The sequence below is a fragment of the Aegilops tauschii genome, chromosome 3 (genome assembly GCF_002575655.3).
Source record: "Aegilops tauschii subsp. strangulata cultivar AL8/78 chromosome 3, Aet v6.0, whole genome shotgun sequence".
NCBI lineage: Eukaryota > Viridiplantae > Streptophyta > Magnoliopsida > Poales > Poaceae > Aegilops > Aegilops tauschii.
In genome coordinates, this window is record NC_053037.3 from 211,694,743 (window position 1) to 211,711,763 (window position 17,021).

Sequence of the window (17,021 nt, forward strand, 5' to 3'; positions counted from 1 at the left end):
GACAATAGTATGTGATGAACTATTGTAAAATCTATCCAACACTCCTAATGCTAGCATTTGACAAGGGCAATCATCTATAAGAAGTACAAGGGACTAAGTACTAAACTATAGCACATGGACCGTAATTAAACATGAAATATCACTATCATAACATGATGTCTAGGCTTAGGTACCACAAATGAAATAGTAAGATCATGAATGATCATCACATGAGGTACCACATTATGCTACCAATAATACAATTCAACTATAGCATAACTTGATTCATAACAAGTGAGTTAAGTATGAAGTATAGTATGAGCGCACAACCCTAGTAGTATTTATGATGAATAAGTACACCGAGGAATCATACTAAGTATGTAGAGAAGTACTATCGACATCATCGAGCAATGTACTATACTAGCTTGAGTACCAAACTGACATACATTTCTGTATATTACATCCAACACTTGTAAACACATAAGACATACAACTAGCATCACCAAAAGATATTGAAGTAGTACACGCACGTAATGCATCCTAGTTATATAATCAGAACAACATCATGCCATGTATTGACAAGAAGTAACCACACTTATTGAAAGTATACACGATCGATGCATCCCTAACATGTATCACTACCAAACGCAATCTAACCATATGCCTAAACATACAATACAATTAGCAATCCTATAGCACATGGTACGCATAACACGGAAACATGCATTCCACTTCGAGTAAGTACTAACACGACCTAACAATCAACTAAGCATGCTTAGTTATCATCCTAGGTAGATAAAACATTTAGGTAAATAACAAGAAGTAATAATTTAAGTTATATGTCACAAGAGTAAACTATATTTAAGAATACAAATTTAAAACATGACATAAAGGAACCAACCATGCTATCTTGCATAACAACATCTACAAAATAGAGTTAAAGACTACTCAAAAGTTGCTACTTAAATGACCCATGAAACATGTCATGTCACACATATGGGCTAGCTAACACAAGTAATACAATCATCTCGAACCATGATGCATCAACAAGCAATTTGCCGCAAGCAAGACTATGTTCTAAGTTATCATACAATCTCGTAATAACTATTATAAAGAAACTAAACAACATAGAATAGATTGACGGACCACTATCATAGGCATGACATGATTTCAAATATATAAAACACACATGCTACATGGATGTAAATGAATATTGAAAACATATCTAAGATATACTCCCTCCGTCCCAAAATAAGTGACTCGACTTTGTACTAACTTTATACTAAAGCTAGTGCAAAGTTGAGTCACTTATTTCGGGACGGAGGGAGTATATCTTTATGCGAAACAAAAATGAAAATAATCAAACAAGAAATATTATGCAAAGCTTCGAATAATCAAACAAAGTCATAAGCATGGAAACAAATCACCAAAACATATGCATAATCTTAGCATACGATAATACCAAATATTACCCAAATAACAATAATGACATTACACTAAAGATGCTCCAAATCTAATTAAAAAATAACACCCACCAAGCACGTATGAACAATGAAATCCGGTACACCGAATCAACCCCTACACATGATAATAACTCACAAAATCTTGTACATAAGCATATCATATGACTACGTAGCGCATGAAAGAAAAATATCAACATGAAATAACATGGTGAACAATTATTACATGATTGTAATCGGTAAACAATAAATCTACCAAATTATATGTCACAACGAGGATTATGAGACGAACAGCATGCACTCTTAGGCATATTATGAACACAACAAAAATATTAGACAAACAAGAAAAGTTATCGAACTAAAACACTACCGAATTTTATGCCAAAACGGCTATATTTAAATCCTTACTACAACTCCAATAACAAACTATTATTCTAACTCTGGAACATGATTCCTATGTCTTACTAAACGTTTCAGATGTTGAACACAAGATCATCTAAGGAGCTAAAAACTACGTGGACACGGTGATGAAATCCGTTCACGCATCGACACGAGCAACGACGGCGATAGGTTGAATAATGATGTCTACGGGACACACTAGATGATGGCAAGTACACGTGCAAAAGGAATTTGGTAGAGGCTCACCGAGTTTGACGCAACCAGGCGATGAACTTGGCGAACAGTGTAGACAGACATGCTAAATTGTTCGTGTGCGGTCGGCGGAACGAGTTCCTTCTTCCCTGAATGGAGTGGCAGCAAGGAGTAGAACATTCGGGCGCAAGGCATGGGTGGATATGCTTGGAGTCGCCGGGAACGAACACGGGCGTCCATGGTACAGCGGCACTTTAGGGAGGAGAAACTGAGAGAGGAGAAGGGGAACATGCAGAAGTTTATACGGGATTGGAAGAGGGGATGGAGGCGCACATGAAGAGGGCTTCGGTTTGTGGAAACAGCCAAGGGAGAGGGAGATAAAAGGAGGAGGCAGGAGATGAAGCGCTCTGGATGTTGGCGTTTCCTCTCTGTACATGTACGTGTGCGCCTGTACATGTGCGTGCGTGAGTGGAAGGAGATGAAGGGCTTAGAGAGAAATAAGTAAGGGAGAGGGAATAAAAGGAAGGGCAGCAGTCAAGGATGCATGTGTTTCTTCTCTGTACGTTTTTCCTTATGTTTTTTTTTTAGACAATTTTCCTTATGCTTAATGATGAGTACGTAAGAAGGGTTCAGCCACAACCTGAGGGAAATGGGCTAAGGCCCAGGTGGAAAGGAAATAGAGAATGGGAGAGAAATGAAAACACGTTGGGTTAGGCCCATGCAGTTTGGGGGGAAAATGTGGGCTGGTCACATGGAAAAGATAGATGTGTTGGGAAATTCTGCCAGAGTTTGAACGAACAAACAAACTAGATTTTTCTAATAGGAAATCTAAAAGAAGGAATAAAAGATCAACAAAATCAAATGAAGTTCCAAAAATACAAAAGCGCATAATTAATATGCCAAAGACAATAAAAAATAATATTGGGCGAAAAGAGAACAATAAAACTCAAATTTTAATTTAAGTTGGCATTAGTTCAAATTAAGTCCACCGAATTTATAAAAACTCAATTTAAGCTTTTAGTTACAGAAAAAAATCTTGCCCTGATTTTTTGGAAAACTTTTTCTTGAACATTCCGAGAATCGGGATGTTACAGGATCCCAACAAACACACCGCAAAAAAAATTACATCGGATATAACTCCAAGAAGATCGAGGAGAACATGGTATTGAAGATCAAAAGAGTGAAGAAGTCATCTAGTTACTAGCTATGGACCCGTAGGTCTGTGGTGAACTACTCACGCATCATCGGAAGGCAGCAAGGATGATGTAGAAGCCCTCCGTGATCGATTCCTCCTCCAGCAAAGTACCGGAAAAGGCCTCCAAATGGATCACGGAAGAACAGAAACTTGCGGCAGAGGAAAAAAGTGTTTCAGGTGGCTCTCTGTTGGTTTGAGAATATTTAGGAATTTGTAGTTGGAATTAGGTCAAACGGATCTATGAGGGGGCCACGAGCTTAGGGGGCGCGCCACCCCCCCCCCCCCAGGGCGCGCCTGGTGAGCTCGTGGCCCTCTCGTATATATTCCGGCCTCCTCCTGAAGCTTGTATGGTCCCTTCTAGTCCATAAAAAATCACCGTAAAGTTTCATCGTGTTTGGACTTCGTTTGGTACTGATTTTCTGAAAAGCCACAAGCAAAAAACAGGAACTGGCACTGGGCACTAGGTTAGTAGGTTAGTCCCAAAAAATGATATAAAATAGTATAAGCATCCAAGATTGATAATATAATAGCATGAAACAATAAAAAATTATAGATACGTTGGAGACATATCAATTACTCACTCCTGGTGGTGAGCATCATGGAATTCTTGATGGAGAAGGGTTGATGATGATGACGGCGATGAATTCCACCTTTCGGAGCCTCGAATGGACTCCATATCATCCCTTCCGATGAAGAACAGGAGGTGGCGGCGGCGGCGGCTCCGTATCGTAAAACATGATGATTCCTTTTCTCTGATTTCTCTCTCCCCGAGACGATACTTATGGAGTTGGAGTTAGGGCTAACGGAGGCCTGAGGGCCCATGAGCTCACAGGGCACGCCCTAGGGGGTGGGCGCGCCCCCTGAGCTTGTGGATCCTGGGTGGCCCCCCTTCAGTAGTTCTCTTTGCCAATATTTTTTATGTATTCTGGAAACATTCTCCGTAAATTTTCAGCCTAGTCCGAGAACTTTTATTTCTGCAACAAAACAACATCATGGTAGTTCTGTTGAAAACAGCGCCAGTCCAGGTTAGTTTCATTCAAATCATGCAAATTAGAGTCCAAAATAAGAGCAAAAGTGTTTGGAAAAGTAGATACCTTTGGGACGTATCAGGGTTTTGTTCAGCTTATTTCAAAGTGCATCTGGTCTGTTTCCTATAAGTTCAAGATCAACTCAACATACACCGAACTGTTACACCGGGGAGGGGCCTGCGGCAGGGAGATCCAATATCCAACTACCTCTTTTTGTTGTGTGCAGAAGGCCTCTCGGCCCTCTTTCATCAAGCCGAGGAAGCAGGTCTTTTCAGGGGTATGAGAGTGGCCCCAATGGCACGCACTGTGACTTATTTCCTCTTCGCCAACGACTCTATACCTCTGTTCGAGGCAACGGAGGATGGGGCGAATGAAATCGGTCGTATCCTACAAGTATATGAAGCGGGGTCTAGTAAGTTGGTGAACCGAGACAAGTCGTCATTTATGTTCAGCAGAAATACCAAGGCCACTGTAAAGAATGTGATTATGCATACTCTCGGCCTACAACAGGAAACATCGAATGGGAAGTACCTCGGTCTTCCTACATACATTGGCCGCTCAGTCATGCAATGTTTTGAGGATGTTAAGGAGCGTTTGTGGGCAAGGATTCAAGGATGTTTGGAACACTTCCTGTCGATGCAAGGCAAGGAAATCATGGTGAAGGCAGTGGCGCAAGCAATCCCCGCGCATGCTATGGGTTGTTTCGACCTCACCAAGGGCATGTGTGAAGAGCTTAGCAATATGATATGCAAATACTGGTGGTCACAGCAGCAGGATGAGAAGAAGATGCACTGGGTTGGATGGGAAAAGATGAAGTTACCCAAAGAAGAGGGTGGGCTAGGGTTCAGATATCTACACCCTTTCAACATGGCCATGTTGGCATGACAAGCGTGGAGGCTACAGACCCCGGAATCCCTATATGCACAAGTTCTGGAAGCGCGGTACTATCCTGACAGTGACATATTTTCAGTTGTTCCGATGGCGGGCATGAGTTAAGGGCCTGGAGTTAGTTAAGGAGGATCTGGTGTGTTGAAACAGGGGGAGAAGATAAAGATCTGGTCTGACCCTTGGCTCCCGAGACCGAGAGATTAGTCCATGCGGCCATTAACGAAGCAGGGTGCACACCTTCTCACACGGGTCTCGGAGCTGATCGATCCAATATCCAACAGCTGGGATACTGAGCTTGTCATGCAAACCTTCCATGCCGAGGATGCAAACTAAAGCTAATCCTATCCATTCCTGTCCTTGAGCAACATGAGGACTTTGTTGCATGGTATTACGACTCTCGGGGTCTCTTCTCTGCCAAATGTGCTTATAGGGTACACATCGATCTGGTCCGGCGACAGAGCAACAAACCACATGGAGAGGGAATCGAGGGAATAAACTTTCGTAAGAAAGTGTGGTCGGAAATTTGGAAGCTGGACTGTCCGGGCAAGGTCCACCATTTCCTATGGCGGTTTGGGCACAACAGTCACCCTCTGCACATGAATCTTGAACGTAGGGGAGTCGAACTGGACAGAAGATGCGCGGCATGCGGCCGCTTCTTTGAGGATGGTGGCCGCTTCTTTAGATGCAAATTAGTTGAGGCTCTATGGTGGGAGACAGGTCTTGAAGGCGAGCACCTGTTGTGGCGATTAAAGTGCTGGAGTTAGTCCTTGCCCTACCAAACATTAGTTGAGGCTCTATAGCGGGAGACAGGTAGGGCAAGGGACTAACTCCAGCATTCGCCCCTTCGAGTGCTGGAGTTAGTCCTTGCCCTACCAAACATTAAAAAGCTCCAAGTGATCTGCCTGTTGTGGCGCTGGTGGAATGAAAGAAATCGCATTAGACACGGTGAGAGGAAGATGTCAGCGCAAGAATTTGCTAGTCAGATCAAAGTTCTGTCGAACCTCCGGCACGGACCACGGTTGTCACGCCGTGTAGATGGAAGCCACCCCGCCTGAATTGGTTATGCTGAACTTCGACGCTTCTTTCATGGTGTCTTCGGGAACGGCCGGCTGGGCCTGTATTGCCAGAGACTCGACGGGCGTCATGCACCAATCGGCGGCTCTACAGGCTGAGGCCGCAGCCCTCATGAAAACAATCAATCTTGCCATGGGGTTTGGAATGGGCCGGGCGGGATGATCTTCCCCTCAAGCAAGCCATTGACTCAACTTCGGCAGCTGGGGAGCATGCTTCGGGAGTCCAAGTTTCAGCTACAGCTGGGCTTCATAGATTGCAAAGTTAATTTTGGTCAACCTGAATGTAATGTCACAGCTCATTTACTGGCAAGTTATAGTTCTGGGTCGGCTCTGGTGACCGCATGTGGATCGCTAACCTGCCCCCCAATGTACTTGGTGGTTGGAATGCATTGTGTTCCAGGTAAATTTAAAAAGGTAGTACTTGTATTTTCTGCATGGCATGTGTTTGATGAAATGTAGACATATGCCGCGGCTTATCAAGCGCTCCTAATTCACCAAAAAAAATAGCCTGTCCCTGTGTCAGTTATATTCATTAGTGTGAAAACATTAACACATCATGTATACATGTACCAGTCTGGTTTCCGACAAGGATATAAGAGTCCCCATCGAGCTTCACTCTTAAAACTATGCACTATCCATCCTCAAATATTCTTCTACATGGTGTAGAAGTATGCAGAGAGCGGCGTGTCGTATATATACTACGTATGCACAAAACTACGTACAACAACAGCTAGTCAGAAATTTGCATCACTTGCGATGCCCATTTGGTTCACCAGGTATCTCTTCATCTGCGCCTCTATACTCCATGGCACGATCCTTCTCGATTTCTGACTGAACTCTCTTCGGCTTCCTTAGTCGCACAGTGGTCTGCTTGATGCGGCCTTTACCTGCGTCAGCTGCTAAGGCCAGGCGGGACATAACATAGGACAAAAGCTCTTCCCTGTGTGAAAATGTGAAATCCAAATGAGCATACTCGAATTCATTATAGGAGACTTCAACACCAGCCTTCCGCATCAACTTGTAGTGCTTCTTCACCATGGTTGGTGAGATTACTCTGTCTCTTTGCCCAGCAACCAGGTCCATGGGGATGTCAATAAGACTGTAGTGAGCTCCCAGGTCCAATGGTTTTGGTGTTCCATACGCTTCCATGTTTGCCGCGGTACTTCCATAGTCATACATTTGGAACCTCTTCGCCCTCTTTATCTGTGCAAGATGGAGTACAACATGAAACGATACACCGGGCATGTCATCCATGTTGTAGTGAGGCAACCCAAGTACTCCCACCCAATTTGAACTGTCACCACCAACAACGTACCCCATAAGGGTTTGGACGAGACCACCCAAAGCTGGATAGTTGTGGAAATCCCTAGCTAATTTGTTCAGAAGCATCCTGAAGAATCGAGTTGGTATGTACAGCCCAGGCACAAGTGGAGCAAGTACTGGACCAACAAACAGGATGATCTTCTCCACCAAGCTGAACACCACATTTGAATCCTCGTGAAAACCGGCAGGAGATAGCAAGACCAATCTTGACAACCTGTGGGGCTTCTGCGCAATCCTTGATGTCACCACATACATCAACATAACTGCACCACCCAGGCTGTGGCAGACAGCACAGAGCTTATAAGGCTGATTTTTTGTCACGTCTTCCTCTGAAGTCTGTATTTCCGAATTCTTTATGTCATCATTTTGATCTTCCATTTCCTCCCCAATAAGATTCTGACTGCTGCCAAGTTCTGAAGTTTTAATCTTGTGAATTTCCTCGATTATTGCTGGCATATCTTTGGTTCCATGCTCATTGACAGAATATTTCCAGTACCTAACATGAATTGAGAAGGAGCATCAGAGATGAGCAAGCACAGTGACCAAATTGATTTGGCATATACAGGAGTAAAAATTTATCTAAACCAATAAACTAATACAACCTCTGTTCATTAATATAAGACGGTCTAAAAAACAGGTAGTACTTACTTGGAGGAAGAAAGATTTTTATCCATATGCTCTCTTGAAACCAAACCACGGAGATTTCCAAGAAAAACATCATAACCTACACGGAAACAAAAACGAGGAAAGAACTTCAGCATTTGCGGCCCAGCAGTGGAATACATTAAATCCAACTTTGATTACTGACCTTGATCATAAGCTGCAAATGCAGGTGAGCCAACAACACCATTCGATACCCAACTGCAGGGGAAACAAGAGGACAGATTTATATCTGACACACTACCATTATCCCCAAAAAATTATGCATTATCTCTCGGCAGCCATTCAGCACTAGAATTACCAACTATAAACAGTAATTTGTACTATCACACTTAAGTTACTAATTTTCCAGGGAAAAGCACCGGAACTAAGGGCCTGTTTGGAGTCTCACCAGTCCAGAACTCCACTCCCGGAGCGGGGGTAGCTTCAGCTGAAAATAAAGGAACGGGAAACACCCGCTCCGCAGATCCTCGTATTTGTTGGAGCCGGCGGACTACCGAACAGTGCCTAAATCTATATCTATACCTACTAATAAAGTATCTATCGCTTCTTACCACCGTAATTTCATCCATCCCTTCTAATTTTCGTCCGTCCGTCTCAATTTCTTCGTACGTCAGCTTTCCCCGTCCATGCGTCTCACGAAGCCTCCGTGTGCTGACGGCTGGTGGCCCAAAAGCCCAAATAATCACCCCTCCGTGTGTGCTGATGGCCGGTGGCCCAAAAAATCAGGCCGAGGCGCAAAAATTTGCGCGCTGGTCTGGAGTATCAAACTCGCGACCTCCTGTTCTACACAGGTCACAATACCAACCAACGAGCTAAAACATGTTTGTGCGTTAAACAGTAGGTCAATTGCATCTTCAATAGTCCCACATCGACTCCTTAAATCTAACCGATCCAATTTATATACTTCTTTGACTTTCCCAGGTGTTAAGAAGCTGTCTCGGAGAAAGGAAAATAGAGGGTAATTAAACCGTTGAGATATGGAGATACACATGGAGCAGATAAGGGCCAATATGAGTCCAAAGCGTCGTCCAGCACGGCGCCGTCCCGCCGGTGATGTCAACGGTGACAACAGAGATGCCTGTGAGACTGGACATGGATAAGGAGCTCTAGGCGTCAGCATGACGACGGTAATGCCGCTGGGTGTCAACAACCAAAATATTAGCGCCGCTTCTGTCCTTCCCGTGTGAAGGTTTGGGGTGCTGCGGTTGAAGTCGAGTCAGGACTTTGGTTACTTTAGAGCGGATCGAGCATAATTTAAGGAGGGGAGAACCTCGATTCACGTTGCATGATGCCATTGCATGCAGGTTTGCTGCTGCATGCGCTGCTGATACCAAGCAAAATAAAACGTGACGCGTACAGCCGGAAAGCGAAGCAACAGGGAAACACCTATGACTACTACAACATAGTACAACCTATATATAGCAGGAGCATACATGGGCTACGACAAAACAAATTGTCTTTCGGACACTCCACGTAAAACACATTCAGAAATCATGGTCATAGAGTCTAATCTCAGTAAAGTTTGTGAACAAGGAAGATATCATGCCTAGCGTCACTGAAGGTATGGAGGAACAATTGCGTCCGTGTAAAATTACTTCAATAAAAATATTTCATGTATAATATCTTTATTGTCATATGTGAGTAACTCATTAGGATGGTTAATCTGCTAACGTGATATGCTTTCTCATTATGCATCAACATCCGATGTACAACGTAGTACTGAAGTTGGACGGGAAATATACATCCACCAATGTTATATTTTTGATGCAAAATCTAATTTGTTTCTTTTTTAATGAACAAGAGTTGCATACAGTATAAGAAGCTCTTGTGCAGGCAAGCAATTTGGATCGCAATCTTTTTACTGTATGATGTCAGTAACTCAATAGAAGTGTTGTGTATACGACATTTTTATTGTCAGTATGGTGCTTAATCTGCATTGTATACTAAATTATAAAAAGTTTACCCTCATTGTATACTAAAATTATAACTTTCTGTTATGGTTGATAATCTATATTTACTGCACTTATATTTGGTTTGTTCGTTGAGATATACTCACACTATAAACCAAACGATGGGTAGTCAACCTAGCCTATGCTTGATTATAGTACTGAAAATATGCTTTCTCGGTGACAACCTAGCCTATGCTTGATTATAGTAATGAATATGCTTTCTCGGTGACAACCTAGCCTATGCTTGATTATAGTACTGAATATGCTTTCTCGGTGACGACCTAGCCCGTGCTTAATTATAGTACACATTATTCCTATTAAAAGCTGTATCAAATCCTAAATTTTTATTCTTCTGATAATGAAATGAATGTGAGGAATAACATCTTGCATTGGCAGAAGAAATATGTTTCAGTATTTCGAATTTTCATATGCTTTGTATGTCTTTTCTTATGCATGAGTTTATTGTTCATTTCTGTTGGAGATGATTTGTCTTTAACCTAACTCGCAAATTGTACAATGTCTAAATTTCTTAGCCATTTGCAAAGATTGGTTGGCTGAAATCACAATTCTGCTTCATGTTATTCCGCAACATACATTTCCATCGCCATGCATATTGGGTTTAGGGGCGTGTGATCCTTTTTCTCCCGTTGCAACGCACGGGCATTTTTGCTAGTTAAGTCACCTATAAAAACAATACTCCCTCCGTAAAGAAATATAACAGCGTTTAGATCACTATTTTAGTGATCTAAATGCTCTTATATTTCTTTACAGAGGGAGTACTATCGAGGGAAGAGTAGTGTAACTAGAGATACAATGATATACAGTAACTTAAGTACTTAACAACGACCAAGATAGCTCCACAACTGGTAGCACAACCTACAGCTTGCAGACAAGCTGTTTTTCGATGGAGAGATTTTATGTGAGACAGCCCATCAAACATGGAGTCTTATCCCTTAATTAGAGTCCTAGTTGATTAAGCAACTTTGTTAGGAAAGAATCCAGTTAGTTTAGAGATCGTATTCGAGTTTGAACATATTAACCGGCTTGTTGGTCAAGTCTTGTCTACTATATTAAGGGGCTGACCCCTCTCAACAAAGCAGATAAGAAACATTCACTTTTATCTACTTCTCAGTAATTAGGAATTTAGGATTATGACAGTAGTAGATCGTTCCAATTATCACATTATGTTATCAAAAGAAAGAAATAGAAATACAGAAGGAATGAACCACAATATAGGATCAAGTGATCAATTAGCATAGCAACCAATAATCACGGTTGAACAGCCAAACATCGAAAAATCTTCAATTATGTTGTCAAATTTCCAATTATAATTTCATAGACTCACCCCATAGATGAGTCCAGTACTCCATGTTGCAACAACACAACCTTCCGTGAATCACGCCTAAACATGCCATGTGTCAAGTCCCATTCCATAATATTGGGAAAAGATAAGGGCAAGAAATAGCTATTTTTTCACCTGGGGATTCTCTCCAGCAGCAGAACATATCCATCTGAAGTAACCACCTTTATAGCCTGAAAAGGATACCTGGAAATAACGGCAGAATGGTTCCATCATTTATGGACAGTAATGTCATCAATACAAAAAGTCAAATCAATTATTGAAAAGGTTGTGCTACTATGTGGATTCGTAAACAGCATTGTTCATAAGGCGTCCCACCTTGGACGCTTAGGCAGCACCTGGCAGCACCTTGCAATTATGCCCGTTTTAGGCGCTTAGGCGCCAGGGCGGTTGGTGCTCGCCTTACCGCCTTATAAACAATTGTGGCTACAAAGCACCACACTTGTAAGGCTTAGTACAATGTAAGGTGCTTAGCAAGATGCTTAGTAAAATAAACCGAGTTTTTCTAAAGCACCAGTGCTTACCTCTACACGAGAGGTGCTTAATTAAGCGTCTACCCACTACAAATAAGCACCGATGCTTCAAGGATTACTGGTTTATTTCTCTAAGCACCTTCCCTAGGCACCTTCCATTGTACAAGGCCTAAACAGTTCAGGCATATGGTCTAACTTCGCCACAACTAAGCATAGGGAAAGTGTGGCTACAAACTCAGCACCACACGTATGGTCAAAATCCGAGTCTATGACATGCGGGTCATATGAATAGTAAAGTCTGGCCAAGCTACACATGTGACGACCAACCAGACACCCACCTAAACCATTGTGGCACACCAGACCTTTAGGCATTGCAAGCTTCAGCTGGGAACCAAACAGTTAAAGGATTAATAAACATAATCATTCTAGGTGAAGCTTTCAACAAGCCACTCACTTAATTAATTTAAGCTAATCATACTACAGGAAAAGGCTATATATATTAGACAACACTGATTTTTTAGCACTAATATGATATATGCTGGAAAAATGGAAATGCAAGCAGAACATTGTTGCATCTATACTTCAACATCATTTGGCCCTCGAGAGAACGGAGCCAGCAAACATCTCGTGTGTGATACACTAACGGTAACTTGCACGCCTTAAAAATGCTTAAATCATCATTCGCAAAAACAACTTATCCATATCTACAAACAATTTTTATAATCTTGAACTTGCAACTAAGTACCAGATGTTTTAGCATGTTTAACAAACATGGAAGGGTCAGAGGTACCTACCCAAGTTCAGTTATAACATCTTCACATGTCCGAGAATCTGTGTTCAATGCATGACGATATACGGTCTTCCTTTCAGTTGGAACTGGATTATCACTGCCAATGTTAGCTGTTGGCACATCAACAGCAGGACTACTGTTACCAACCCTGTTTCCATGAATCCACCAAAATAACTTCTGCCACACCTCAGAAGGAGAAAGAACATAATGTGCTCCTTTATGAACAACGTCAAAAACTGATTCAATGAATATCTCAACTGCCAAATGAACATCCTAAGAGAAAAGAAAAAAAGGAGTGAATACCAAATGGATATAGATACTTTTAAACAATCTTGAGGTTCCAGATTCCTGGCCTGGTATGGTGTAAGTAAATAAATAAATTACTAAACTGATTCCAATTTGTTCAAATATACTACCTCGACAACTCCGCGCCTTCTATCAGTCGTTCGTTGTAGGACTTGATCCTTCATGTGAATTGGTTTTTTCGCAGATATGCTCCTCGATAAATAAGGACTTTCTGGGGTTTTAGCAGTTGCCCTTGATATCCGATATTTGACAGCATTGAACAAGACGAGCAGCAAAGAAAGGAAAATTTTCACAGGCCAAATAATCCAGGAAACTGCATATTTGATAGGCCTTCTCAATCGACGGTCATGTCTACCAAAGCTGCTTGTGTGTGACAATCGTGAACTTTGGGACAACGGAGAAGGAGGGCAGACAAACTCTTCATTGTCATCATCCCCAGGGACAGAGCCAGCAATTGATTCAGACTCCGAATCGGCAGAAAGTTCGTGAATGAACTCGTTAAATGAAGAGACCCCACTTTTTTTATCAGAAGTTCAAAACAAACGAGTGAGGTTGCAGAATTCAGAAATAGTTCAATGGTATTATCAACTTATCAAGCAAAAGAAGAAGCCATACTTAATCTATACTCCCTCTTTCTTAATCTATACTCCCTCTTTCTTTAGTGATCTAAACGCTCTTATATTAGTTTACAGAGGGAGTATATACTAATAACAGGCAACATGGCAATGAATACTGATAACATGAGTTATCAGGCTAGAGAAAGAAGTACTCATGCAATGATGCAAGCAAAAAGAACCTAGCCCACATAGTACTCGCATATTATGAAAAAAAAAATTCAAAACTATCCAGCAACCAAAGAGAAGTGCCAAAAATTGAAACTGTGTTCACCTTTCCATCCAACGAGGAAGACGTGGCCCGCGAAATGCTGGCCTAAGTTCCCAGCCACTGACCCCTTCCAAAATGTTGGCTTTTCCAGGTAACAGTGTCAACAAGAGTGCTGATATTCCATTTATCAATCTCGCAATGTTGTTCAACGTCTCATATGTGAATGTCTTCACAGACCTGCCCAAACAAGTACAAGGAGTTAAATACTCTAAATATAAGTACAAAAGCTCAAAATAAGAGCAACTCAACTGAAACCTAGATGTTCCCGATCTTGTATGAAGGAAATGAAAACTGAAACTAACAACAATTAAGCTTTACGCTACCAGGGTTAGGATATCTCAGAAGAAGCAAGGGGCTAAAGAAATTTGTGCAGAAATCACTAGCAATCAGCTTAGTCTATGATCCTGGAATCACCCTACAGAGATTGATATAAGAAAAGCCAGGAAACACCTTACACTTTTGCAATAATAAGTTTTGAATTAACAATGCATTGTCATTTAGAAGGTAGAGCAAGTATTTAGCCGAGTTAGCACTGTTAATTTTAACTGTCAGAAACTCAGAACCAAGTTCATCGGTATATTGTATATACATTTCACACTTCATCAACTGTTTCAAAGAGACAGAATAGAACAGAACACCAACATTTTTCGCCTATAATTATCAAATGGGCATCATCATGGAGATTGAAATTAATTATGAATTGTGTGTCATCTGCTCTACATAATACATTTATTTAGTGCTTACAACAAATCAGTAACATATTTTCAGCTGACCATCTCCTCTTTCATTAACAGGTGATTAATTCAAGCATTAGTAACGATTACTTTTAAAACAAGATTTCAAGCACTATTGACGTCATGCATCTAAACAAATGATTTATTAGACCATACCCACAGCCACATTCAGTTGCAAATAAGCGGTATCAGTCGCTTTCTACTTGTCATTTCAATCGTCGGAACTGTTACAAATACACACAGATTGAACATTTCTTTTACTAATCACGTCAGTAAGAACTGTAAAAGATACTTGTATGAAGTACTTTGGGTAATAAATCCACAAAACATAGTTTCCATGTGATAACCCATGTAACTACATACACTACAGAACTTTTAGAAAATCAATTGCAATATTGGGGCCAGAAATCCACTGTCCTTACTAAGACAATCAAAGTTTATCCACTATAATACAACCATATCCATGCTTTTTATGGTATTTCTAGCTGTGACTTTTTTTGTGAACAAGGCTATGGATTTATATTAAAAGACTTCCAAAAATACAAGGCATCCTAGAAAACAGGGAAATTACAACCAGGTCCTCAGATAGCCAAACAAACTTAATCTCCAGCAAGAGACGAACCATCTCCTAAAAAAAGTTGTGCCAGCTTCGCACCGGCGGTGGAGAGAACGCCGCAGCGACCGAGGGAGAGCACGAACCACCAAAGAGCAATATGTCGCATCAGGGAGACACCCTAGGGGAGAAAATAAGGCCACAGCCTCGTCGCTTATGTAAAAACGGCCGGGGGAACATCACCGCGATCACCAAGGGCCGGCCACCAACAAGACTTCCCTAGCCGGGGGCCATCGACGCTGCTGGCTGCCCGCAATACCACCACCACAAAGAGCATGAAGAAGGGTACCATTACCTCGACACCAACACGAAGACATAAATCCAACACTGAAAGCCGAGAAAACAACCAAAGACCTAACTAGTGCGGAACAAGGTCCAAAGTCCGAGGGTGAGGGATTAGCAGACAGCGGGGGTGAGGGAGCCCCAAAGTCCGAGGCACAAGCTCCCTCTTCTCGCTAGATCTCTTCCCAAGACATATCTCTTTTCTAGTGGTAACTTGTGACAAGGCTAAAAACTGCAGAATCTCCACCAGATAATTTAAACCAATTCAAAATCCCTAAATTACCCGGATTAATTCGCTGGTTTAGCCAACCCTAGCCAGCCATTCCTTCGAAGCGACACAAACTAAGCGCAAGACAGAGACGAACAAGTACAAAACAGGGGGAGAGGGGGGGGGGGGGGGGGGGGGGCTGCTCACTCTTTGATGACGGCGATGACGTTGTCGACGAACTCCTGCAGCATTATCGGTGATCGCGGATTAGGGCGCCAGCTTATGCTGGAGACCACGGGGAGGTGCGATGCAAGGACGGAGTCCGGGGAGAGGAGAGGAGAGGAACGAAGAGGAAAGGCGCTGAGAGAAGAACCAAAACAAGGTCGGGTGGGACCGGTCGGACAGTAGGGCATCTATTTTAGTAATTCTCAAAAAGAGAAAGAAAACACAAACGCATTATTTTCGTGGTCCTATTTGGGGAATTATCTGGTCCACATATGCGCGAGCGCGAGAAGGATGGGTTTCATGCTGTTTCGTCACATGACATACGAGGGCATGTACATTGGGACATATGAGGGCATGTACATTGGTTTAGACAGCAGTAGTCTGTAATACACATCCACGTCATGTATAGATAGCTTTATAGACATCTACAACGGGCCATCTTTTTAGTTGTCTGCATCTAACACGAGAAATTTCAGGGCACAACTGCACAAGTAGCGACACCAGCCATACAATGGGAGAAGTGCCATCGTTAGCGAGCGAATTTCACGCGAGTCGACTGTCTGCTGATTTACCGACGACCTCATTCTATTCTTTCATTCTCTCTCCTCCAACTCACTAAATATCTTAGGTGGCATCTCTTACAGACAGCTGACTAGACCCCATTGTACATACCCTAAGACGTGTGCGAAGCTTATGGACCACGTGTCCGGAACCGCTTGGGAAACATCCGGTCTGTACTGTTTTCTCTTATAAGGTGTCTATGACGATTTTGTTAATCTTAAGATAATATGTCAGTCTTATTTTTTCAGAGGTGCCCATAGCCGTAGGGTGTGCGTGCGTGTGTTCATAGAGGTGACTGTGCTCGCGTATATATGAGTGTTTGCGTCTCTGCTATGTTAATAAAAAGGTACTCCCGTGGCAGAGCAATCTTCTGGTAAAACAAGAGTTTTGAACGGATCCTCGAGCAAGAGGAACTTTACTAGACGCATACAAGAA

At 42.2% G+C, this 17,021-nt stretch overlaps 1 protein-coding gene across 1 annotated transcript; it reads right to left on the bottom strand.

Moving 5' to 3' along the window:
* Positions 1-6,704: 6,704 nt before the first annotated feature.
* LOC109739270 (uncharacterized) lies at positions 6,705-16,214 on the bottom strand. The gene is made up of 9 exons (XM_020298357.3): positions 16,008-16,214; positions 13,967-14,140; positions 13,189-13,594; positions 12,777-13,045; positions 11,627-11,695; positions 11,495-11,551; positions 8,346-8,398; positions 8,186-8,261; positions 6,705-8,033 (listed from the first exon to the last, which is right to left on the bottom strand). The coding sequence occupies exons 1-9, from the start codon at positions 16,211-16,213 to the stop codon at positions 6,962-6,964; spliced, it is 2,382 nt and encodes a 793-aa protein (XP_020153946.2). The 5' UTR covers position 16,214; the 3' UTR covers positions 6,705-6,961.
* Between the last annotated feature and the right edge of the window lie 807 nt (positions 16,215-17,021).